Below are 26,035 nucleotides of genomic sequence, written 5' to 3'. Positions count from 1 at the left end.
TCCATGGATCAGTTGGTCAGGGATATTTGCTTACGCTTTTCCCCCTCTCCCACTCATTCAGTTTCTGGTCTACAAATTGCGTCAGCTCACTCAATATGATACTCATAGCACCAACGTGGGCCCGTCAAGCGTGGTACACAACATTGTTAGACCTATCAGTAGTACCACACTCTAAACTCCCGGACAGACCAGACCTGTTGACACAAAACAAAGGACAAATCAGGCACCCAAATCCCAAAACACTAAATCTAGCTATTTGGCTCCTGAGGTCATAGAGTTTGGATATTTATAACTACCATCAGAATGTATGGAGGTTATTAAACAAGCAAGAAAACCCACTACTAGACAGTGCTATGCTAACAAATGGAGAAAAAAAATGTATATTACTGTCAATCTAAATAGATTGACCCTCTTACAGCATTAACACAGGATATTGTATGCTATTTACTTCATTTACAAAAATAAAATGTAGCATTCTCTTCCATAAAAATACATCTTACTGCAATTTCAGCATATTTGCAGAACATATAGCACACCTCCTTATTCAGAGTTCCTGTTATTAAAGCTTTCATGGAAGGCTTAAAACGCATCATTCCACCCAGGACACTTCCAGTTCCCTCGTGGAATTTAAACATAGTGCTTACGCGACTTATGGGCCCACCATTTAAACCTATGCACTCATGTCAAATGCAATTCTTAACATGGAAGGTTGCCTTCCTAGTCGCAATTACATCTTTGCGAAGAGTCAGCGAAATTCAAGCCTTCACTATTGAAGAACCATTCATACAGGTACACAAACATAAAGTTGTACTAAGAACAAATCCCAAATTTTTGCCAAAAGTCGTCTCGCCTTTTCATATAAATCAAACAGTGGAACTACCAGTCTTCTTCTCACAGCCAGATTCTGTGGCAGAAAGAGCTCTACATACATTAGACATTAAAAGAGTTGTAATGTACTATATAAACAGAACAAAACCATTCAGAAAAACTAAACAACTGTTTGTAGCTTTTCAAAAACCTCATACAGGTAACCTCATTTTAAAACTAGGATTAGCAAGATGGATTGTAAGATGCATCCAGACATGCTACATTAAAGCCAAAAGACAACTCTTAGTTACTCCTAAAGAACATTCTACAAGGAAAAAAGGTGCTACAATGGCGTTTTTAGGAAATATACCAATGGCTGAAATATGTAAAGCAGCTACTTGGTCAACACCACATACATTCACTAAACACTACTGTGTAGATGTTTTAGCAACACAACAAGCCACAGTAGGTCAAGCTGTACTCAGAACATTATTTCAAACAACTTCAACTCCTACAGGCTGACCACCGCTTTTATGGGAGGACAAACTTCTTTGTAGTCTATGCACAGCATGTGTATCTGCAGCTACACAAGCCACCGAACGGAAAATGTCACTTACCCAGTGTACATCTGTTCGTGGCATGTTCCGCTGCAGATTCACATGCATAGGGAGCCTGTAATCGTTTAAGTTAACAACACTTGTAGATATGTACTTATATATAGATTTGCATTAGCATGGACATCTGTTTTCTTTTTCACCTATATACTCTATCACTCGTACCTTACCCTCTGCGGGAAAACAATCTAACATGGAGTCGATGCCCATGCGCAATGGAACCGAACCGAAGAGGAGGAGTCACTCGATCTTGTGACTCGAAAACACTTCTTTGAAGAAAACAACTTGTAACACTCCGAGCCCAACACTAGATGGCAGAAGTATAATGCACAGCATGTGAATCTGCAGCGGAACATGCCACAAACAGATGTACACTGGGTAAGTGAAAGTTTCCTTATATATGTGTGTATATATATATATATATATATATATATATATATATATATATAATCCAACAAAGAAGTGCTCAAAGGAAACACTCACCTGGGATAACTGATGCATATTCATTTATTAGCAGGATGAAAAACGGACGCGTTTTGACCACCTGGCAAAATTTGTGACTTTTTTCCCCATACAAGAGCATACTGCATGGACATTGAGAGAGACCAAGTTTGAATAATAAATTAGTGGCATAAAAGTAGCATATAGCAGCTATAAATCTGTAAATTTAAAAGCCTAACAGAGAAAATAACGTAGAAATGAAAATGTGCATAGTTTAAATTGTGGTGGACATTTGTACCTACCACTCGTATTTTGACACCACCCTTAACATGAAACATTGTGCTTTCATAAATGTGTGAATTTAATGAATATTAATATAAAAGTATTATTTTGAGGTAGAAACAGTAGAAATAAATGATGAGTATAATAAGGATATGAATTCAACACACTTCTATTGAATTAAATGAATTCCATTAACATGCAAAGTAACATAAATATACGTGTACAATTTGCTTTGACATAACATGAATAATGTTTGAAATGAAATGAATTACTTTAAATGTTTTATTTGAATTGTAGGTTGTGCAATAGCTTTATTAATGTATTATTTGTACTAATGTGTATTTAAGCTTCTTAACTTGACTAGGCCTGGAAGGTTCATTTTGCAAGCAATAATGGAAAATCATTTGTTTATTCTGTCCCCTCTGACCTGAATTCTTTTCCTAGGCTGCTAATGTGAATGTTAAATGCCCTATTTATAGTGTAGGCAAGAGACATGTTTTAGTTGGTGAACTGAGCAGGAAATCACAATGTTTATGTGAAAGAATATTAGTTTAGTTTATTGTGGTTCGTGTGAAAAGAATTGCATGTAGCAAATCATTAGAAAATGTAATATTTTGGCAGAACTGTATTATGTCATGAAGCAAACAACACACTTGCTGAGAAGATTCTTAAATGTATCAGAACTTAGTGGTGCCATCTACAGTCATTGGATACTGAAACTGACAGCCATAGTATGCCCACCTGAAGAACCAATGAATGAATTTTGTGTATTTTAATTAGTGAGCAACTTTGAAACTGAAGTTAGTTCATCTGGAGACCCTCTCAGAGATAGTTACCTCCTTCCTTAAATCTGTCCTGAAGGCTGTTTAAATCTGCTGTCACACTCTGTTTCTTTAAGTTTCTTGATGAGTTTTCTCATCATAGTCTTAACTGCCCTATTCTGTTATGAGGCTCAGTATTAATAAAGGCAACTAATTCTGAACTGCTGATCTGTCCTATGTGCATCTGTGGTCTGCACCATCCTGATGCTGCTATCACCTGATGCTGGAAGAAGGTGACCGTTCCTATGGAATCATCCTGTATGCTGTCCCATAAGGAGAGGTATAGCTAAATGTGGTTTCTTGTTTCTTTCTGACTTAGGTACTTACACCAGCATATTTTTATAGTTAGTTGTCCTAATTAAATGTTTTCCAAATTATTTTTGACTTCCTTTAATTTTGATTTTGCCCGTATGTGTTAGCTCGTGTCCACACATCCAAGTCCCAATTCTGGTTAGTGTTAGGAACGGCCCAGTTCTGAAATTAATTGTTAAAATTGTATTTTGATGATTTACTGATGTCACCATCATCTTCTTTGAAATCGAGTAATAATGTGCAGATTGTGTTGTTGCTAATCTACATAATTCTTTTGGAGTGTCTAACAATGTCGATGTGTAGACGTTTGGTCAGCCTATGATTTTCATGTATGTTTATAATGTAGTCTTGTGCACCATTTATGTGACATTGATTTTGGGGTTGTAATAAAGCTTTGAAACTTTATTCGGTTTGGAGTCTGATTTGGAGTTAAATTGCTTATGGTGTCCAGAATTGTTATAGCATAATGTCGTTGATATGTTATTGAATTATTCTGACTACTACACTCCTCTTCAAGTCCAAAGATCCGCTCGACCTCATGAGGTGAGATTGGTGTTGATGGCGTCTCATCATCCCCAAGCGCTGGTGGTACTTGAGCCCGGAACTGGAGAGTAGGACTTTTCAAAGTGTAAATGTGAACAATCAATCAACACTACGAGCATCACCATGTTGAGCTGGGAGAATAGTACGTGCATAGGAGTGGAATAAATAGAAAATACTGCCTGTACCAAATTCATGAGGTCCTCACCATTTATGAGCCAAATACAATGAAACAAGCATAGGTCATTGCAATTCCTCAATTGATGGCTGTCCCCTAAATTACTGTTTAGTGTTGTACTTTGAAGAAAATTCAAATACATAACACTGTAACATGATATTGTTAAATATTGCTATACTGGGGTTCTGGCAGCATTTACAAACCACGCGACCTTCGGCATCATAGTTTATGATGTCACCAGTACCCCACTGAAGTTGCCAATTATTATTAGCCCTGCAGCCCACAATTCACACAATAGCAATGCCCACCATAACTCCCAAACCAAATTCACTGTCTATGACCTCACAATAATAATAACAATAAGTAATAACTCTTAAAAACACAAACTAAGTAAATAACATTGCATATTGAAGCATATTTAAATAAGTGGTCAGTACTATTCATAGACATCTCGTTGATGTTCTTAATGGTAATGTGATATGTAATCTGACCAGCAAGATAATTTATGGTATTTGTAAACCACCTCTGTCACATCATGTATTAGGTCCTGAGCATTGCTTGTGTGCAAATTATGGTTTGCATGGCTCTGGTGAGAGTTATGGGTTGTGGAGGTAACCGCACCTGGTGAATTTCAGCGTTGTTTCCAGTTCAGTTCTGTAACCATATTTTCACTTTAATTGTGATTTGAAAGAGATTACGACTGCATGCACACACACACACACGTACATGCACGTATTTGATGTGGGCGCATATAAAGATGTTAATATGACCACACTGCTTGCATCTCATGGTCTGTTCTCCACGCATTCCTTACTTGCACTTGTATACTGATTGCTAACCCCGCTGCTATTTTCTCAAAGTGTAATCTATGCCTGGAATTCTCCATAATTAGGTGCATTTTCCACTGGGTAAACTTGATTTCAACACCAGGTAAATGCCGAACACAACATAAGGAAATGCATGTGTCATGGCAGCACTTGATTGTAAAAGATTTATTCTCTCAAAATAATCTTCTTTCTTCTTTGAAAAAAGGTAGTGTACTCCCATAGTACTTTTATGAAACTTGAGAGATTCTTTGCACTGAAAGGTTACCCTTTTTTAAGTAGGAAATGGAAATTTGAAATGCCAAGCTTGCACGAAACGCCTTAGATGTTTGTCATAGAAGTCTAATGAATACTTTTTTGCAGGGTGTGAAAATACTTGATATGATCACGAAGCAAAGAATTACCAATGTGCCGCGGGATGATATGAGTCTTCGTCCAGACATGTATCCCTGCAGTCTCTGCTGGAAGGATAACTTAACTCTTATTATTGGCTGGGGACGATCTGTCAAGGTATGGCAATCTCAGCTTCTGTATTATCTCATATAGCACACATCTGCATGCATTGTGCCGATCTTGGAAAAACAAGAGCTGGGGGGTATTCAATGCACATATGTACCATTCTCTAAAACAGATGAGTAAGAATAGTTTAATACCTTGCTTCCCATATTAATTATTGGGTTATGGCTCATTTTGGGGGGAAAAGATAAATGAAGAACACCAGTCTAAGTAGGCTAGGTGAGTGAAATTTCATTTTGGAGTGCTACCAAATTGAGGATAATGCTTTAACTAAAAAAAAATGAAGAAATTAAAAAATACAGAGAAGGCACAAGGGAGACAAGTAAATTGCAGAGAAATGAGCTAAGAAAAATTGTGGCATTAACAGAATTGTAATTAGGAAAGAGAGATTTCTGGTGTAGGTAGAGGTTGAAATGCTAGAACAAATGTTGGACAACATGGCTAGGGTATAAATAATGATAATTGTTTGATCTTAGCAGGTATAGAGGTACTAGTGTAGAGGTAGGGGTAGCCATAAATGGATAGCGGTAAAGGATATGAGTATTTTCGTATATGCTATCCTTGAGATTTTGTAGTGTAGGTGGAGTAGAGGTATTACAGTATAAACATGGATAGAAGTGTAAGGCTAGTGTTTAGGGGGATTTTCATATAGGTAGTGTGGAGATGCTAGGATATAAGTAGCGTTAGCAGTAAAATTGTGTAGGTAAGTTCAGCATAGTACAGGCAGTGGTAAGGAATGATGGTATAGATAGAAGTAAAAGTACTTTAGTATTGGTAAAATAGAGGTGCTAAAGTTAAGGCAATGGAGAGGTGCTCTAGTAGTGGTGGAGTAGGGGGGAAGTAGAGTGTTAGAAATTTAGTCTGTTCTTAGCAGGGGTATGCACCCTGCCCAAGTAGGGATGACAATCTTAGTTGGGGTAACTCAGTTACACACCATAAATTGGCCTGTGCTCACTCTCTGGTATCTTGGCACATAGCAGACAAGCTCTTAGGAGGCAATGTGTAAAGTATTTGTGCAGCACTTAAAACAGTGAAAACACCACACAAAAATTATTCACACAGTCAGAAAAATAGGTCTTAATTTAATGAGCAAAACCAGGCCAAAATGACACAAATCCAACCAATAGAGGTCAAGATATGAATTTTTAATGAATATCTGCAAATGTAGTGCTTAGAATCTTCAATGGCCAACCGGTGCTATCTGGTCGCGCTAGAATGGGGTAAATCCGAACGTTTAGGCTGACTGTGGTAGACTGGCTACAGGGACCAACCTTGATCCACTGAAACAGTACCTTGTGTGGAGGGTTGTGTTGAAGTCGAGGATCCGATGCAAGGAGTATAAGAGACGATGTGAAGGAGATGCATCTTTTCTGATCTATGCAGTCAGGGAAGTGTTGTTGTCAAGCAGAGCATTGAAAGGTGTTGTCCAAGAGGTGTGGCATCAAATCCTTTCCTATAAAGGTGTTGTGTCATCATTGAGCCACACTGCCAGCGATGTGAATGCGATGCATCAAGGGTGATGACCTCAATTCCAAGCTGAGCAGTTGGTGGTGCGATGTCCTCATCCTTAGCGTCAGCGGTGATGCGTCGTTGTCGAGGAGAGATGCAACAGTTCCAATCAGTGCAATGGCTATGATGCGTGGATTCGTGTAGAAGACAGCTGCAGAACCCACTTCCAAGGGCGCAGGACTGGATTGGCACCACTTGGCAGGGTAGGGCTCACAGTTGTCAGAGTCCAGAAGCTGTAGCAGAGTTGAATGAAGTCTTAGATGTCCCTGAGACTTCAGAACAGGAGGCAAGCCAGCAATCCCTTGGAGTCATTTTGGTTCTGGGGATGTAGAGTTGCAGGTCCAGTCCTTCTCACTCCCAGGCAAGGAGGGTAGGGGGGTAGCAGGGCAGGAACAGCAAAGCAGGAGTCCAGAAAAGTCCAGCAGAGTTCCAGCAGAGTGACAATCCCTTCAGCAGCACAGCAGTACTTCTTCCTGGCAGAATGTCCTCTGGTCCAGAAGTATACTTCTTTGGTGGTGTTTGGGGTCCAGTACATATGCCCAGTTGTGCCTTTGAAGTGAGGGAGACTTCAAAGAGAGGCCTTTGAAGGACACAAAGTCTCTGCCCTTCCGTCCCTGGCTCCAGACACACTACATGGGGTTATGCAGCCCTTTGTGAGGGCTTGGGACCAAGCCTATTCAGGTGTAAGTGCCTGCTCCTCCCTCCCATCCTGCCCAGGATGACCCACCAAGATGTTAGTGGCCCATCAAGATTTAGATGGCCCATCAGGCACACTTAATCTCCCTTTGTGTGTGGCTGTCTAGAGGGAATGCACAAGAGCTGAAATGCCACCCATCCAGACGTGTATTCCGAGACAGGCAGAGGCACAGAATGGTTAAGGTAAGATTGTGCCAGCTTTCTAAAAGTGGCATTTTCAGACTTGCAACTTAAAATCCAACCTTACCATTAATTTTAAATTGCCAGTCCAAAGACACCAAACTCGAATCATCTATCTGGTCCCAATTGGAAATTACACTTATAAAATCTAATAAGGCAATCACAATGTTAATCTATGGGAGAGATAGGCCTTGCAGTCGTAAAAACAAATGTAAGAGTTTTTCATTACCTGCACATTTAAAACTTAAAAGAATCCAAGATTTTAAATACACAACACCCTGCCCTTGGGGTTGTCCAGGGCCTACCATAGGGGTGACTTTATTGTATTAAAAAGGAAGGTTTGGAGCCCGGTAAGTGGGCTAACTTGCCAGGTAGACATGGCAGTTTATAACTGCACACACTGGCTCTGCAGTGGCAGGCCTGAGGCATGTTTAATGGGCTACTAAAGTGGATGGCGCAATCGGTGCTGCAGTCGTACTAGTACTGTTGTAGAGATACAGAAATATTAGTATTTGTAAATGCAGTAGGGTACTCATAGTTCAGAGGTATAAGGACGTTGACTGGGGTTAGAGAAACTAGGGAATAGGTTGGGGTACAGTTACTAGGGTAGGAGTATTAGAAGATAGTCAGGACTAAACGCTTTTGATGGGGAGGTGAGAAAATGTAGTTAATAATTATAATAAGGTATAGAAAGGAGTTGAGCTAATCTGATATACGTCTTGGTAAAGGTACTGGTGTAGAAGTATGAAGGTACCAGCAAGGATAGTCAATCTAGGATGTCTATATATGGGTGGTGATACTATAATACAGGGAGAGGCCCTAGGGAATAAATAGTTGTGTAGATGCTCGGATACGGGTAGGGTAGCCTGCAGTAAGATATAGATAGGAGTAGAGATGTGCTCGAGTGGGAATCTCAGTATAAATATCCGTTTACAAGAAAGTCTTACCAACTCATCAGGGAAAAATCCCCGCTGTGAATGTCTGTCATTAAGTCTCTGGATCTTTGACTTTGAGTGAAAATTAATCAGGTGCTGTACATCATATCAAAATGACATTATAATTTTCTTATCTACTTTAGTCTATAATGTGAGATGGTATTAGTTCAGATGTTTTATTAATCAAACCTTTAGTAGTTCATCTTTATTAATCAGAATATAAATTGATATAAACTCATCTAAATCAATCATTAGTTTGTCAATAATCAATAAATGAAGCAATTACATTAAGAATGTTCGACAAAGGAAAGAATCCCTATTCTAAGGATGGAGCAAAAAGGTGTCGGTGAAACCCATAGAGAGTCCCAAATTGAGAGAGTGAAATCAAAGGCCTAAATCTTCAGCGTTAAAGTCAGCTAATAATCAATAATGAAACAGAACTTCTCATAAAGAGACGATCCAAAAACTCGGTAGAGTTTCAGCAAGTGAAATGGCGAAGTGTGTAGTGGGAAGTGGTCGGGCTACTCTAGCAACACGCATTAATATAAACATCACATTTTCTAAATGTATCATCTTGTCTCGTCTTCTTCGTCCAACAGACAATTAGTGCACAATGTCTTAATGGAAACAGGAGCTCCCCTCGTCTTCTCACAGGGACACCATACCACAGATGGTAACATAAGGTGACCGCAGCCACTTCATTTCACTAAATTATTTTTCACATTGTACGATTCAGCCCTTTGTTCCTAAAATCACTTTTCCCTGTGGGAACACTTATTTCTAACCTTCTAAATAACTACTCAATTCATCTATCAACAATGGTCCTTGTCTATGTAGAAACTTTTGGAAGAATTTAAACAAACATTGTATACAGCTTATTAGTAATAACTAGAAATATGTAAATGGGAAGGTCTGCAAACAACAGGTAAGGTGAAATCACAGCTTTTTAATGTTGTCGACGTGTCAAAAACGCATTGCTTTAACTATTTAGCCCTAGCACGAGTAAATATGACTGCCTACTACTTTTCTTTGTTTTTAAATGCATTTCATTTTTAATAAATCCCACATGTTATTGTTGCACATTATCATTGTTACCATTGTTAGATGCATTAATATCTTAATTTTATAAAACTACCTCAACAGGTTCAATGTTTTGTGTAAGAGTAAAGCTGGGGCATAGCAGGAATGACATTAGTAGGGCAGGAGTGCACAGAGGAGTAGGGGACAGATATAAAGAATAAACACAGTTTAGGGAGAAGTGGGGAGAATGGGTACAGGAAGACCAGTGAAGGAGAAAGAAAAGAGATTAGATTAGGAGGTAAAAAAGAATCAAGGTAGATTCTTTGCCCCATTGTACACCTCTTATTTTATCACTGTTGTCCCTGTTACCTACAGGAATTGAACTTCTTCCCATTTCCAGGCTAATCGCCAGTTGTGCTATTTTAGTGCATGCACAATGTGCAAATCGGTGTCCCCACGGATCACCCACCTCAAGAGCTCAGGAAGGAAAATACAATGAGGTGTAGCTTAATATTGGACAGTAACAGAGTGAAAATAGTCCTTGTTCAGCAGTCAGGAAATCATAGAAATACAGGATGCAACACAGAAACAAGCACTCAAGTATTAAACATCAAATACCACATTTGTGACACTTCACGTTGTATTGGCCCGTAAAATATGCTGAATACATTATGCCAAAGGGCCCCAATTGTGATACATCTCCCAGGCCCTCTACATAAGGCATCCATGAACTTTTAGGTAAAGGAAACATTTGGCTGGCACACCTTAGGAAGAACATCCCCACATCCCATCCATCCCAATGGGTTACATTCTAACACAAACACCAGGGCGAGCAGTGCATAGCACACCAGCCCTGCTGGGGTAACTTGTCCACAGGCTAGGCCCCCTAAAGTTCCACTCCAGACTTCGTGGGGTAGGGCAGAAGGGTCCAGGACCACCAACAGGTCAGTCCGGTGCCCACGCAAACATCATCCGGCCAAAGAGTCAGTCCAGTAAGAGCCAATTCTTGGGCATACCCCATTTCTCTGCTGCCAGTGACTCTGCCTCTTTCTAGAGGTGGATGCACGATTTGGGTGACTCCAAGACACAGTGCAGCTGAAAGAGGGCTGCTTCTGTTGCACGCCGCCTTAAATGCCCCTGACCTGTGATGCACCATGATGACAACACGCCCTGGCACCAAAGCAAACGATGGACTCCTAAGGCAGGCTCCTGCCCATGGCACAACTAATGGTGCCCCTACCTCTATTTCTGGGGGATGCCTGCACATTACACTTCCTTATGCATTCACTTCCCCATCCTGACACTGGGCCTGAATGCAGCTTCTCTCTTCCATGTGGTCCTTGCCAAGATATGCAGCAAACGGAGACAAGCTTCGGGATCATTGTGTTTGTCTAGGCCATATAAGATGGTGGCCATCAAATCAGCCTCTGTCTCAGTCCTGCGTTCTCCATCACATGTCGTCCTTGCTCTGCCCTTTCCTCTTCCACTGTGTGGTGCTCAATAGAGAGCTCTGACCATGGAAATGTCAGGATCCTAGTGCTGCAGTTCCCAGCTCTGACAGGTAAGTCCACCGGAATGAGCCCTCTCTGCTTGGGATATATAATATGCCAGCCACTGCTAAGCCAACTATCCTGGCAGTCTTCAGCTCTCACTACTGCTAGCGAGCACACTTGATCACTTCTCTCTGTACTACCCATTTTTGTTTGCTCGTGCCTTAACAGCCAGAGCTCTCTGAGCATGAGAACGGCACTGATGCAAGCAAAGGTTGGTGAGATGGACCCAAGCTCAATTCCCCCAGCCGGCTACACACCTGTCCATTGTTTATTTTTAACACATTGGTGCACTTTTTTTTCCAAATATTTTTAAATTAACTTTCCAGAGAAAGACCTCGAATAGCAGTGATAAAAAACACTGGTGGGTTCAGAACAGAAAACAGTGCTTTTTATTTTGAGATTTTAAAATTACACTTTCAAATAAGCACTGTGCTTCTTTATTCTGTTAATGTAAATAGTGAAATATATAGCTTCCTGTCTACTTTTTCTTAGATTATTTTTATTTTATTGTTTTTGCAAGTTTCCATAAGAATAATTGATGATTTTTAGGGAACATTATGTTGTCATTCCTTTACGTTCCGGATGCCATCATTTTTTAATCATAACAAATCACATTAAGGTAACATTACATTGAAGTCTTTGTGTCATAAAACTCTGTTTCTGTTCCACATTTCGTGATAGATCTGTGATGCTGCATTCCTTGCTTTCTTGTCTGTGTAATAGAATTTGTTGGGGAATATTTAATTATCATATTTTAATTTAACTTCCAGATCTGCTCAGTGAAAGAACGCCATGCCAATGAAATAAGAGACCTTCCGAGTCGCTACGTTGAAATAGGTATTAGTTTGTGCTGTATTAGTTCAAACCTACGTTTACCGGGCATGTAAATACTCGAGGTTTGCCCATAAAGATTTATAATATCTGTTTCAAGACTTCATCAAGATCTGTGATTACTCTTCCTTGATAGCAGAACTTTCCTTGAGAGCCTCAGATGGTTCATTTTGGTGACTCATACACCTTCAGTTGTGTTGCAAGCAACTTCCAGCAGTGCTGCTCAACAGAAAACAATCTCACATGCACACCCCATTAGCTAGCACCCCATTAGAGAAACCCTAAATTGTGGAAATCACTGTTCATCTCAGTCTGTAAGCCCTGACCAAAACAATATATGTCCTTCACAGGAGTTCTTTAGTGATACTTTTATTGACGAAGCAAACTGAAACCGTCCTCTACTAAGGCATTCTATTCTGTTAACTTTAATGATTCAGAAAGTAGCATCGGCCCTCCACCAAGCCACTATGTCTGGCAACGGATACCTATTCTGTTAATTGTAATGGCCCTGCAAACAGCAGCAGGCCTCTACCAAAGCATTGTGTCCTGCAGAGGAGCCCTCCACTCCTACCTTTAATGACTAAGCAAACAACAGCAGGCTCTCTCAAGGCACCCCGAAGAGGCCCACACTGCTAACTGTAATGACCCTGCAGTCAGCAGCAGGCTTCTTCCGAGGCACTGTGACCAGCAAAGGATTATTCTGTTGCTACCCTCATTGACGTTGGAGAAACACAGATCTATGGTGTCCAGCATGTGGAAAGGCAGTTAACTTCCAAGCTAAATGTCTTGTCAGGAGGTTTGTTTTGCAGGTTTTTACATGTTATCTTTCATTTTTTATACCTTGTACTGCAAATATGTATGGGCCATCTCAGTAGTCCATAGTCTAGTGAATCCAAGGCATGTGAATTATATGAAAGAATTGTTGAAACTTGAGCTTGTTTGCTATTTTGACTTGAGTGTATTGTTTGTTGGAATAATGTTGCAACCTTGATTATGATGCATGTCTGTCTTGTATTCAGATGGAACCTCATTAATATTTTTTCAAGAGATGTTATACATTGAAAGGTTCAACCGTGTTTGATTTCATAAACATTTTGCTTGCTTAAATAAGACATGCACATGAAAAGCTTCAATCTGTACATGCAAGCCTACTTACTGCTTAATTGACAAAGGTGTAACATCTTCGTACTTTCTCATACATAAATAGGACGTAGGAATGTGGATATTAGGCACAACTTGAAGGTCTTTTTTTAATGTGAAAGCAACGGAAGGCGTAATGGGTATTCCAAGGGATGCTCTAGTAAATGCACAGAAATGAAGTGATCACCCAGAGAGTTGTAACTTTGTAGGTGTTAATAAACAATAACAATGCCTTTCCTACCTGTAAGGAACTGGATTAATAATTGTGGTGTATGGGAGTCCACCACAAGGAAAATGGCCATAAACCTGTTAAGGTACGACACAGTTTCAATATGTTTAAACCTGGGCCCAACTTACTTGTAGTTATTGCACAGAGCAGACAGGCTTATCTTAGTAAATATGCAAAGTACTTAGCAGTATTAAAACAGTTAAGAAGCCAAATCAAAACACAATAAAAATCCCACAACCACTTTATGACAATAGCAGACAATGTTAATGAACTAATGACACCAAAATGACAAAACTCCAATAAGTGGAACCAAAAATATGAAATTTTATGGATCAAATCTTTTTTATTGAGTTTTACATATAAAAGCACAAAGCACATTGTGTAAGTCGAAAACGAGTCAATCACCCAGGTACAGCATTTCAAACTGATATCCAAGAGGGCATGTACATGCTCTCCCTTTTCGCCCACTTCCAAACTTTTAGAAGAGCAGGGTAGGTAAAGACAATGGCCTGATAACTTCAGTGCTTCGTGCATAAATAAACAAAACATAACATAAATTAAACAGCAGAAAAACTGTGCCTCCCCCAGAGAACATATCACTCTTCCCCCCAGAAATCCCCCCATCTCTACAGGCCTACATCGTACCAGGTCACCCCCAGCCACCAGCCAAGCGCCTACTGAGAAGGAGCGTCTGTCAACCCCAAGACCCTCAAGTAAGCCGGGCATGTCAGTTCCGTGTACTCAGTTGACAGTATCTCAAGAAACGGCTTCCATAACGTATTTATGTCACCCACTCTATGCTGGGAAACCAGAGTAAGCTTCTCCATTGCAAGAATAAACCACAGTTTCTGAAGCCAGGTCGCATACGTCGGTACCCTGTCCGTCCCCCATAAGGCTAGGATCGATGGTACAGCCGCATTGAGTGCCAGCGCCATCTGTCGCCCTCTCAGTGAACGTAGCGGGAAGGAAAGGGGGTTGGGCAAGCCTAGAAGTATATACGATGGAAACCTAGGGAGCTCGGTCCGGAACACTTTATCAATATAGTCTAAAATGCTCGTCCAATATCTCTGAAGTTTGGGGCAGTGCCAGAGCAGATGTACCAGCGAGCCCGAGTTACCACATACCCTCCAGCAAAAGCTGGTCTTGGTAGGGTCCCATGAGTGTATCCGGGCAGGAGTGTAATACCAATAGGAAGCCACTTTATATGCCGTCTCTGTCACTTAAGAGACATATGATCTAGTATCAAAAGCCCTCATGGGGAGAATCCACCGGGGGAGTCCGCGTTCAGACCCGTCCCTAGGCCGTTCCGAAACAAGGGGCCCGGCAGCCAAGGCAGTCTGTATACAAGATCCAGGGGAAGCACACCAACTTACAACCATAACGCACAACAGGTGCTCATAACTACAAAGTCCTCTATCACTCATCTCCTGAGAGGCAAAGTCTCAACAGGGGTAGCACAAACACTTAAGTGCGCCGTGTAGCGTCCACCGGCTCCGCCGCCCAGGCCCCGTCGCAGCAGTCACGAAACCTGAATCACTGCGGCCCACTCCCAAGCCGTCGTCCCGGCCCTCCAGCCATTAAGCATATGTTCCAGTGGCCACACTACTGAGTACTGATTGCCGCTCGTGGCCCTGCTCCGAAGTCGTCGGTCGCTGCTGTTTCCTCTTCCTCTCTTTACGCCGCCATCGCGGTTGGTCGCCATCAGCTAAGACCGTGGATGTACCCTCTTCCTGGGTATCTCCCTCCAAACGAAGAATCTTTCTCGCTTCCGGGACTGATTTCACCTGACGGAGCTGTTCTTCCCAACGGAAAGTGAGACGGAAAGGATGTCCCCAAGAGTATGATACCGAGTGTGCCCGCAGGTGCTCCGTGATGGGCCTAAATTTGCGCCGCCTCTGCAGAGTCCGCAGCGAGAGGTCTTGAAATAATTGGGGCTTGTGCCCCCGAAACTGGATCTGCGGGAGATTGCGGGCCCTCTGCAAGATGCTTTCTTTAAGGCCATAATTATGAACACATGCCAAGATATCATGCGGACGCTCTCCGGGTCCGCTGATGCGACCCACACGATGGACTCTGTCTAGAGTGATCTCCCGGGCACCCTCCAGGCCAAGCACAAAGTCAAACAGCGACACCACAAATTCGCTGATATCTTCTTTCTCTGCTCCGAGTGGTACACCTCGGATGCGGATGTTATGTCGTTGCAACCTATTTTCCAAGTCTTCATCCGCAGACTGGAGGAGCTCCTGCTGGTCACGAAGGCGTATGACCTCTTGTTGCATGCCCGCCAACTCCTCGCCTCGAGAGATCTCGCTATCCTCAACCTGGGCCACACGCTCGCCCAGAGACGTGATCTCCCCTCGTAGCTCTTTCACCTCTTGAAAAATGTCTCTACGGAGTTCCTGCAGGTCGCTCCGCAGCGAATCAAACAATGAGGTAAGGAAACCTTTTGTGACCGGGGCCTCCCCGTCCTCCTCCGTCTCTCCATGTGCCTCAAGGGACTGACCTGCCGCTGAGCCCTCAGCCGGTTTGCCCTGCACCGGATGGGATCTAGTCAGCATTTCTCTCAGCGACTGATCTCGTTTTGGCTTGAAGACATCTTAGCCCGAGTGCCTCTTTTGTCGTGTCTAGAACCTCTTCGCACAGCTCGGTATGGGACAAATTGCCAGATCCTTCACTGTATATCCTTGAAGCTCTGGACTCCCATTTCTACTTCCAACGTGGCCCAAAGTTCATAGGCCCATAACAAGCCCCAAGCTACTTCTGCACTCGGGCTGGGCCACCGCGGGCCGACCGCACTGCCGATATGTGGTCCAGCCCCTTGGCACCCATCCAAGCTCCTCCAACTCGGAGCAGGGGCGCTAGTATGTAATATAGCGCCCTGTCGTGCCCGAGACCTCTAGCCTGCAGCAGCGCTGCAAAGAAGTGGCCGCCGCGGGCCACGGAGAGCCACCTCACCTCCGCCTCGTGTCAGGACTGCCATCACCAGGGCCAGCACCCTCCTCTGCACCGTCGCAGGCCCAATCAGCCCCTGCGCCACTCCGGGGTGCCGGCGATCGCCGCGGACCCAGCCGGCCCCGTAGCACTGCTGACACGCCGTGGCTGATGACCGCAATCACGGACCAGGCTGCAGGGCCCAGTACCGCCGGTGCTCTCCTTGGAGGGGAATTCGACCCTCCCTCGAAGCTTCCGCTGTCTCTCGGCCCCCCTCAGCAATCCAGGAGGGCCTGGAGGTTCCAAAAACGGGGTTGCAATGCTTTGCTGGGACCCGGGCGGCGGAGCTCAGACGGACGCGTCTGCTCACGCCGCCATCTTGGCCACGCCCCAAATATGAAATTTTAAAGGTCTGATGCAAACAAACGCCAAGAAACTGGAAAGTAAAAATCAGAAGCCACTGTTTGACAGGAACCCTGGCACAAATTCAGGCTGACCGCAATAGGGCGTGGGTCAGATACCCCAAGTAGGTGGTCCCAGTCAAAGATTTTACCTTCTAATTTAGTCTCTGATATGGGAGTTGAAATCCTCCAGCGGGGCAAGAGTGCAGGCTGTATTTGACAAAGTCCTCTTGAAACCAGATAACCATTGGATGATGTCCTGCTGTTGGTTTTGGCTGTAAAGCATCCGAGCAGGGGAAATAACATTTTGATGGGGCCAAAGTCCTCGTGTCGGAAACATACTCTTCATACTTTTGCTCGGTCACAATTTCTACCTTGGACTTAGCCTTTTTTATGGAGCTCAAAATCTCCCAGCAGACAGGCCTTACGAACAGCTTCTCCCAGTGATTTATAAGGCTTTGAGGAACTCAGGGACAGCACTTAGGTGCCAGGACTCACTTCATCAGAGGCCACCAGCAGGGCCCAGTTCAGGTCCGTTGCTACTGGTCAGCTGGTACTTGAGGAATAAGGCTTCTTACAGCATGCTGTGTCTCTGTAGTCATAAAAGCTTTCTGCCAACTGACCCCTGGTGTTTACTTCTTAGCCCTGGGTACAAATGGGAGAAGGTTCAGCCTTTCATATCTCCACACAGGTGTCGAACAGTAAGTTCATTGTTCATTTGTTCATCCCCTCGTTTAGAGCTGTGGATGAAGTGCCACTTTTGTTGGATTATGAACCAGTGGGTGAGAGTGACTTCTAGACGTTCCCTAACAAATTAGAAAAAAAGTAACTGTTGGCACCCCTTCTCACTTTTCCGCACATCCTGTTTACCTTACTGCAAACTATCAACAATGCTCTAGTCTAAGTAAAATCTAAGATGGCACAACCCTTCTTCCATTGGCAGTGGTTGGGTTGCCCACCCAGGAGTGTGTTTCGACAAATAAGTAGTCCTCTCCTCCTCAGTTTCAACAAACTGGTTCTGGGACCAATCCCACCACCCCCCTCCAACTAGTCTGAATCCACACTGGCAACAGAGAGCCCAAGAAACAAAAAAAGACTTCCCAAGGTTTCCTTTACACTTCCTTAACCATCCCCAACTGCTCTTCCTGAGCTGTTGACTCATATACCTCACACCCAGGTATTCCTACCAAAAGGCACTAAACCATTGTGTCTGCTCTGGGAGTAGTTTCTCATCTTATTGAGGGAAAGCACTGGCGGGCCATACGCTGGCAGGCTAATATTAAGTAGCCTACCCAGAGGTACAGGCAGATAAACTCTTAACTTTTTAAAAGTCATTTTGCCTAAATATTTTATTGAAAATCGGACTTCACCACTTAATTGAATTTGTAAGGAACATTAAAAATAATGTGTTCAGAGCTCGTTCCAAGCCAGAGATAACAGAGGTATGATTTTATTATGTACTTTGGTTTTTCCCATAGGACAGCCCTTCGGGGTGACTAATAGCTTTTATACTCCATACAAGTGCATGCCAAAATTAAGGAGGTCGTTATGAATCTGGCGGTTGGACAAGTTGACCGCTGGACATGCGGTGAGGTGACTGACGCAGAGCTGGCAGTCTCCCCACCAGCCCCATTACAAGGTTTCCAATGGGCTGACCGGAGCTGGAGCACAGGGAGCTGAGGCCAATGATGTTGCACAGGGGGAACCCCAGCACCCTCCGAATGTGCAGTCTGTAAAACAGACAGTGCACATTCTGACAGTGCTGGGCAGGGGCCCCTCCATTGCCCCCAGCACTGGCTTACTGCCAGCCTTTCCATGGCGGATAGACCGCCATGGAAAGGCTTGCAATAAGTAGAGTTGTAAGCTGCCAGAACGGTGCTGAATTCGGCACTGCCCTGGCTGAGTACAACTCCGACTACCGTTGGGAACCATGATCCCAGCGGGGACAGTGGTCCCCTAGCGGTCCAACAACCAGGGTTGTAACGTGGCCCTAAATTCTTGTATGTACCACTTTTAAATACAAGGCACTTTAACTTGTGAGCTACAAGTCTTGCATAGAGGTTGGCTTATTTAATATTTAAAGTAGAGATCTTTCACTTCAGAATGGGTTATTTTAACGGCTTTGCCTGCAGGTTTAAAAGCTGCAGGATTCAGGTTGAACAGGTTGGCCTGAAGTCATATGTTTTTTTTCTCAGCCTAGTGACTGGCACACCATGCATTGCAGTCTACTGGTGACGTTTAGGTTTTCCATTCCATTGGTGTATTTACTGAGCCATGCACTATGGACTTAATCAGAAGTTAAATATGTCAATAAAGAGTTAGCCAATTCATGTTTTAGGTGTTTGAGTACATGCATGGGGGACTGCCGAATCTTGCCCCAGTGTTCAGAAATCAAACACCAGCAGCATGAGTCCACAAAAAGTGGGGGTGACCAGACAAAAATAGAGACTGTCTCATACTACCCTTCATTGCATTTCTACACTTGGTCCTGCATGACTCAATCATTAATACTATAGAAAGCATGTGAAAGTCAACAGAACACTCACTTTTTTCATGGGAGTTGTGTGGAAGGTCAGCAGGGGGAAGATTATTTTCTACATAGGTAAAAGAAAACAGGACAAACTTTATGACATTGTGTAAGTAGCCCAACTCTGTGACTGTGGATTTTCTGTAATGTGGTTTATGCTCAGTCGAAGGGTGAGTGACAAGAACGAGCCCAGCAGAGCTACTGATTCATAATCCCACACTACATATACATATGAATGTAGTAAGGTATATGTTTGGAAATCTTTGAAGTAGGATGGATTACAGGCATCTAAAGACGTACAATTTTACACAACATATATCCTACAATATTAATTACGTTGCCATTTATGTATTGTAGTAAACATGTAAAGCCAAGTGGTAACACATCTCTTTACATTAGGTAGTTGACGTAGGACCTTTTATTATAAATCTTAAAAATGTAGCAAGAGTACCAACACATGTTGCAATTGGTTTGAGAGAATTAACTCTGGGTTTGTTATGATGTGTGTTGTTGAATGGAATGTTATATGTAATGTTATGTTAGTCAGTTACTGAACAATGCAACTGTCACTTAGACTCCTGACACTGTTGGTTGCTCTTGCCATGTGCAATTAGTGGGTTTTCCCATTGTGTAGCTGACTTCTTTGGTAAGAATAATTTCCCTGCTTTCCTTGTGATCCGTGTTAGTGTCCCCTTCTCTAATTGCACCTGGCGAGTATTTACAATAGAGGAATTGCGTAATAGAATCACAAATTGTACAAAGTACCCTAATTGTCCATTTAGGAATCTTTGAGAGAGGCAACCATATCAACAATAAATATCATAAATACTAATAGGATATAGATAAGCTGCTATAGCAGTATCACTAGGAATCTTTGACAGTAAGAAATTTGACTATCACAAATGAGAGAAATGAAGGTCAAAGCTGTGAATGTGCTACTTAAGTGTGCCCTGAACTCACTAGCTCAATGATGTTTGATGTAAGATAGGTAGTAGAAAAGACTGTTGTGTTTTCTGAAGTGTAACATGTTTCCCCTGTAATTTGTTTTTCAGTTTTTCAGTTTGACACTGACTACTACATCAGCGGCCTTGCACCCCTCTGTGATCAACTTGTAATCCTGTTTTATGTGACAGAGAATTCTGACAAAGAGGTGATTATTTTTTCTTTTTTCTTTAAAATGCACATACACGTTTAGTTTTGTTTCCTTAAGAATGTTTACCAGTATACTTTCAGTTGTTAGACCTGAGGCTGTGTCCTGTTACGAACAGAGCTCCTTCAAAAAATTCAAGTTGTCCTCTTTCTCTTCTGATTTGGAGGAAGTATTTCAGTGTGTAAAACAGCAAGGAAACAAAAGTGAACAGTTGACAGAGCCAATCATTCCCCTTCATGCCATATGTTGGTGTGGCCTGCTCATTCGCCACTCAAATCTCAGACACTGACTGACTGGAGAGAGTTTGTAGATGGGATATTAAGGCTGAATATCTCTGACCCAACTTTCAGGGGAAATGTAGTGTTAAAGCATTTTGCGGTTATGCTTTAAAACAAGGTCAATACATTTTTTCATCCAGCATGAACAGGTGGAGAAATAGTGCAATGAAAACTTCAAACAACAAAACCTAAAATGACAGTATAACCCATGTGGCCACACAAGGAAAACTGCAGTCTGAAATAAAGTTAAGGGGCTTTATTACAATATCAGATTCAAAGTTATGCATACATTTCTCATAACAAAGTTTTAAGGATGCAGAATCATCATGGGTTGAGCAAGGTGGCAAAAAAGATTCAAACAAACCAACATCAAAAGGATTAAACATTTGACAATGTCTGTGCAAAACATCAAAAGTATAATCTGATTGGTAAAATACAAGCGCTGTTCAGTTCTTTTAAGCATAAAGGCAATTTAGAAGCCATTTAAGCTTAGCTAGTTGGGGCAAGGAAAATCCCTACAGAATAGTAAGTCAGAAGTTAACGTGCTGGGATGAAACACATAAGGACAAAAAGTAAAAAGAAAAAAGGACAAAAAGAATTTGGAAAAACAACATCTTGGGCAAAAGGTGACTAACCAAAGTTAGCAAAAAGTAGGTGTAAGGGAATGTGTCAGTATTTCAGAAGCGTGGTCGAGTGTCATTTTCTCGGGTCAGGGGAAAATTCTAAGTCTTAGCAAGGCATGGTAAAAGAATATGGGTAGAGAGGTCTGTACATCTCAGAGTCTGAGGGGAGCCAGAAAGAAGAGAGGGCTGGAGCCGACTGACCAAAACCCAACTGGGGAACAGTGTATTAAGGTCCATAGTGCAAGATGATTCTTTCATCCATCACTCCACATGTCTCGGAAGGTGTCCATCATGTGACATGGAACTGCAAAAAAGGGAAAGATTCCCATTACCAACCTAAGAAAGGCATCCATCTTATCTCATCTGTACGGGTTGAAACAAATATATACAGTCCACTTTCAAGGAACTCCTTAATGCATTGGGCTCAAGGTTACTTTCTCAGGCTCACTAAATGTAAAACAATATGACATCTATTTCCAAACTAGCATTTCATGGGAATTAAATCTAAAAGAAACATCAGGTTAACAAGAATGACCAAACATTTTTCTACACAGTCGGGGAACAGGCTGGCCTTGCAGGTCTCACTTAGGCTAAGTAAAGTGAATTAAAATGGCACACTCATTTACATAAAGCAAGGCTCATATAACTTTCAAAATATGAATTCATCATTAATAAGCTTTGTCAGTGTTCATGTTAGATTAGTTTTAAAACAAAATATCTCTGTTAATACATTGCATAAACTATAGTGCAGAACTTCATTTTCAACATTTACATGTAACATTTAAAACATATATCTTCAGAAATCTATTATCAGTTTACTGCAAACTATTAATTATTAACATAATAAAGACTCACATGGAACTGAATTAATTAGTTATACCTGAAGTTTTAGGGCTACACCACAACACTTTCGTTCTCTATTCTACAGTGAATGCACGTAACATAGGCTTTCAGCTTATCACTTTACAGTTCATCTATTTGTGTTTCAAATAACACAATGCAAACTCTGTCACGTACAGATGATTACTATGACATCAAAAGTAGCAGTAACATTTCTGCTACATCAGTAGTAGCTAGGTGCTTAAAAGGTTCAATAGTTCTACCTTCCAGCAACTCTGGAACTGCACCATAAGCAGCTAAGACCGTTGGTCAGTCCTGTATTGAGCAGCGTAAGTTGCTAGTCACAGTCTGGGCAAGTTTGGGGTGGCGGCCTCCATCCTTTGAATGCTGGCTTTTTCTCTAGCCATGTACAGCTCCACAATAAAATGGGATTTCAGAGAAAAGAATATGTCACATGGTGACTTGTTGGGCCTTTGAAGCTGAGTGTTACCTTGGACAAAAGCCAGGTGCCTACCTCTGCCCAACCAAATACGTCTGTATTGGAACTTAAGCCCCCTAAGATTTTGTCTTCTGATATACTGCTAGGTCTGAATTTATTATAAACATGTGAGGGGTTGAGGATGCAGTGCAAAGCAAACTATAGGGTTACATAAAAAACACATTTAAGTACACAAGAACCCATGTGTTTCATTTCTGTCACTGTAACTTGTACACTACATTGTATCCACTCCATAAATCTCGAGGATGTAGATCAAAGACAACAGCTATTTTTCAGATGGCTAAAGACCTTTAGCTGCAAAATAAAAGATTAAATGATTTGTCAACCTCCTTTGTTCTCATCATTGGTGGCATCAAAATGAAGACTAGGGGATCAGGCTGGGCAGAAGTACCCTTTTATGTTTGACTCTGAGGCAAGCACCTGGCCATATTGTCCCTATGTGTATGTGCAGTGCTGTGCTATCTACATCCTATACACTATCACTACTGGCACTCATCCGATCATATACTGAAGGTGTGCTGAAGTACAGTCCAATTGTAATGTGTGTCCCTAACTGAGAGCCATTAAGATGAATCTCAGATTCTAAATCTAATTATTCATAGCTGTGATGACACAACAGTAGGTTACAGATCTCGTAGCTCACTGTTGCTACGTCATAAAAGAAATCCAGGTTGATCTGGCTGGGCTTTTCATGTTACAGTGCTCAAAGCATGAAGTGGCCTTCAGTCAGCGTAAAGGAAGTTGGTACGCAGGAGCCCAAACACTGTTTGAGTGTAGCACCTCTGTATGGTCAGGGCACTCCTCCATGACTTAGCAATATCCTTATAATATACAGAAGGGGATGTTTTATCCTGTACATATTTTTGAGAGACTCCTAAAGTTAAGGACTAGTAGTCAGTGTTGCTCACCTTTTTGTAAAGTACAGTGAACACATTTCAGCACCCCTTTACTACTTGTGTCACTTTTTATTTGAACTAGGGTACGCTACCTACTACAAAAAATATTTTGGACAATATACAGAATCATACACATTTTCCTAGGCCACTGTTGTACCATAATTTCCTGGATTTAGCACTTGCCGCATTTGTCTTAGGTCCTTACTGGTGGCTATGAAGGTGTTATTCATGAGCTAGACACTGTGCAGGAAGGAACTCGTTGTTCTTTTTGGCAACATGTCTCTGTTTCCAAAAGCAAACTAGGTGGTTAAAGTTTAGAGTGCAGGATGTTGTTGATGGAATGAACTATCAAAAGGTTATGAGATTTTTTTGAGTTACTTATAGGTTAATATTTTGTGCATTTCTTTGCATATGGAATGCAGAGTTGTAAAAAAGAGGTTTGGGCCTAACATTTAGTTAATACAGATGGAATGGTTCCACTGTCACATACTTATTTGCATTAAGGTTGTTCCCTATGGTTTGTGCTAATGTAGACATGATTGTAAACATAGTCTGACTAGTTTTGCATTTTTTCAAAGGACACAGCAAGGCCTCGACTTGACATTATTCAACCACTTCCAGAGTCATGTGAGGAAATCTCTTCTGATGCTCTCACGGTCAGAGGTTTCCAGGAAAATGAGTGCCGAGACTACCGCCTAGGTAAAACATTTCACAATATTATGCCATCTGAGTTCTAGCTGATTTAACTCTTAATATATCTGTAAATCTCTCTAGTCAAAAATTGCTAAAATTATATATAAGTGAACTCACATGTAAGATAATTAGTCTGCTGTACTTGGCAGCCAACAGATAAAAATATGTTTATTTAACTGAGCCAAATGGTGTAAATTTGCTACCATTGCACTTGCATACAACACAAGTGAAGTTCATGTATTTATTTTCAGGACATTATGAGTGAAAGTATTAGTAGTAACCTTCCACAATCAAGGCCTGTCCTTGCTAACATGTCCGACTGGAAAACCACACTGATGTCCTGCAGGCGCAGGACACATGAAGATAGCACAAATAATTGATTTATACACTTGGCTTACACCTTCTCTGGCAACAGGGCAGCAGGGAAACAGAGTAGCAGGGCAGCACAGTAACAGTCCTTCTTGCAGCAGAACAACACAGCAGTCCTTCTGAGTCTTCCACAGGTCCAGGGGTGTACTGAAGAGTTTGGTCTGACGGTCCAATATCTATACCTGATGGCAGCTTTGAAGCAGGGGAGGATTCTGGAGCTTTCCATTGGCGGGGGTTCTGCTTCCCTGCCCTGGCTCTAGCTTATCTTGGGGCACAAAACACTAGTGCCAAACCATTTTTGAGTGTGCTGAGGCAGAGTCTTTGTGATATGCAAGTGTGATTGGTGACAGCTCCGCCTCCTCTCAAGTCAAAGTTTGCTATCCTGCCAGTTCCCAAACCTCCTTTTATCTCACTGTCTGGGAGCAATACACAATCACCAACTGCCAGCCACACCTTATCATGTGACCCAGGATAAAGGCAGCAGGCACCAAGGGCCAGATGTATCAAAAAAGCATTTTGCATTTCTTAAATAGCGAATTTTAAGAAATCGCTATTTAAGAAATGCAAAATGGGATGTATGAAATTTCCGATTCGGTAATAGCGATTTCTTAAAATTCGCAATCACTATTACCGAATCGCAATTAGAGAATGGGACACCATTCATTCCTAAGGGCCTGTAGGCCCATAGGTGCGAATGGTTTTACATTTCCCAATTTGTGAATTCCAGTTAGGAATTTGCAAATTAGGTAATGCAAACCCCAGGGTGCTGGGGGCCTAAGGCCCCCTCTGATCCACCCCCAAAAAATATTTGCAGACATGTGAAGCACACACATGCCCTAGGGGAATGTGTGCGCTACATGTCATTTTTAAAAATGCATTTATTGGATGTGGTGGCAACTGCATTTCCTAAATTCCCAATTCGCATTTAGAAAATGCTTGATACATGGGCTTTGGAAATCGCAAATAGGAATTCCCCATTTGCGATTTCCTATAAATTGGGATTCTCTAAATGGGGTCACAATTTTAAGGAATCGCTATTTTTGCGATTCCTTAAAATTGCACAGCGAATGCCTTTCATACATCTTGAAAGGCATATTTGCATTCGCAAACGCCCAAATTTTGCGATTCGTACCATTTGCGAATGCCAAATTGCTTGATACATCTAGCCCCAAATGTTAGGGCAGGAAATGCCAACTTTATAAAAATAAAAATTGCATTTTCAGAATTGCGACTTAAATCTGACATTATCATCAAAGGGTGTTTTAAATTACAATTCTTTAGACATCAAAATCGAGATTTGTAGCTGCTCCCAATTGAAAGTTATCACTTTATAACTGCGATTATGTAACCCAGTGTTATCCTATGGGAGAGGCAGGCCTTGCAGCACTGAAAAACGAACT

At 42.0% G+C, this 26,035-nt stretch overlaps 1 protein-coding gene across 1 annotated transcript in view; it reads left to right on the top strand.

Moving 5' to 3' along the window:
• VPS41 (VPS41 subunit of HOPS complex) overlaps positions 1-26,035 on the top strand; it is a 769,622-nt gene that overhangs the window by 352,854 nt on the left and 390,733 nt on the right. Inside the window, exons 9-12 of the mRNA XM_069215796.1 lie at positions 5,183-5,329; positions 11,999-12,065; positions 20,340-20,437; positions 24,152-24,272. Of these exons, the coding sequence (XP_069071897.1) occupies positions 5,183-5,329; positions 11,999-12,065; positions 20,340-20,437; positions 24,152-24,272 (433 nt within the window). The remainder of the gene's footprint in view (positions 1-5,182; positions 5,330-11,998; positions 12,066-20,339; positions 20,438-24,151; positions 24,273-26,035) is intronic.

The sequence above is a fragment of the Pleurodeles waltl genome, chromosome 2_1, assembly GCF_031143425.1.
Source record: "Pleurodeles waltl isolate 20211129_DDA chromosome 2_1, aPleWal1.hap1.20221129, whole genome shotgun sequence".
Lineage (NCBI taxonomy): Eukaryota > Metazoa > Chordata > Amphibia > Caudata > Salamandridae > Pleurodeles > Pleurodeles waltl.
This window is presented reverse-complemented; position numbering and strand designations above follow the sequence as displayed.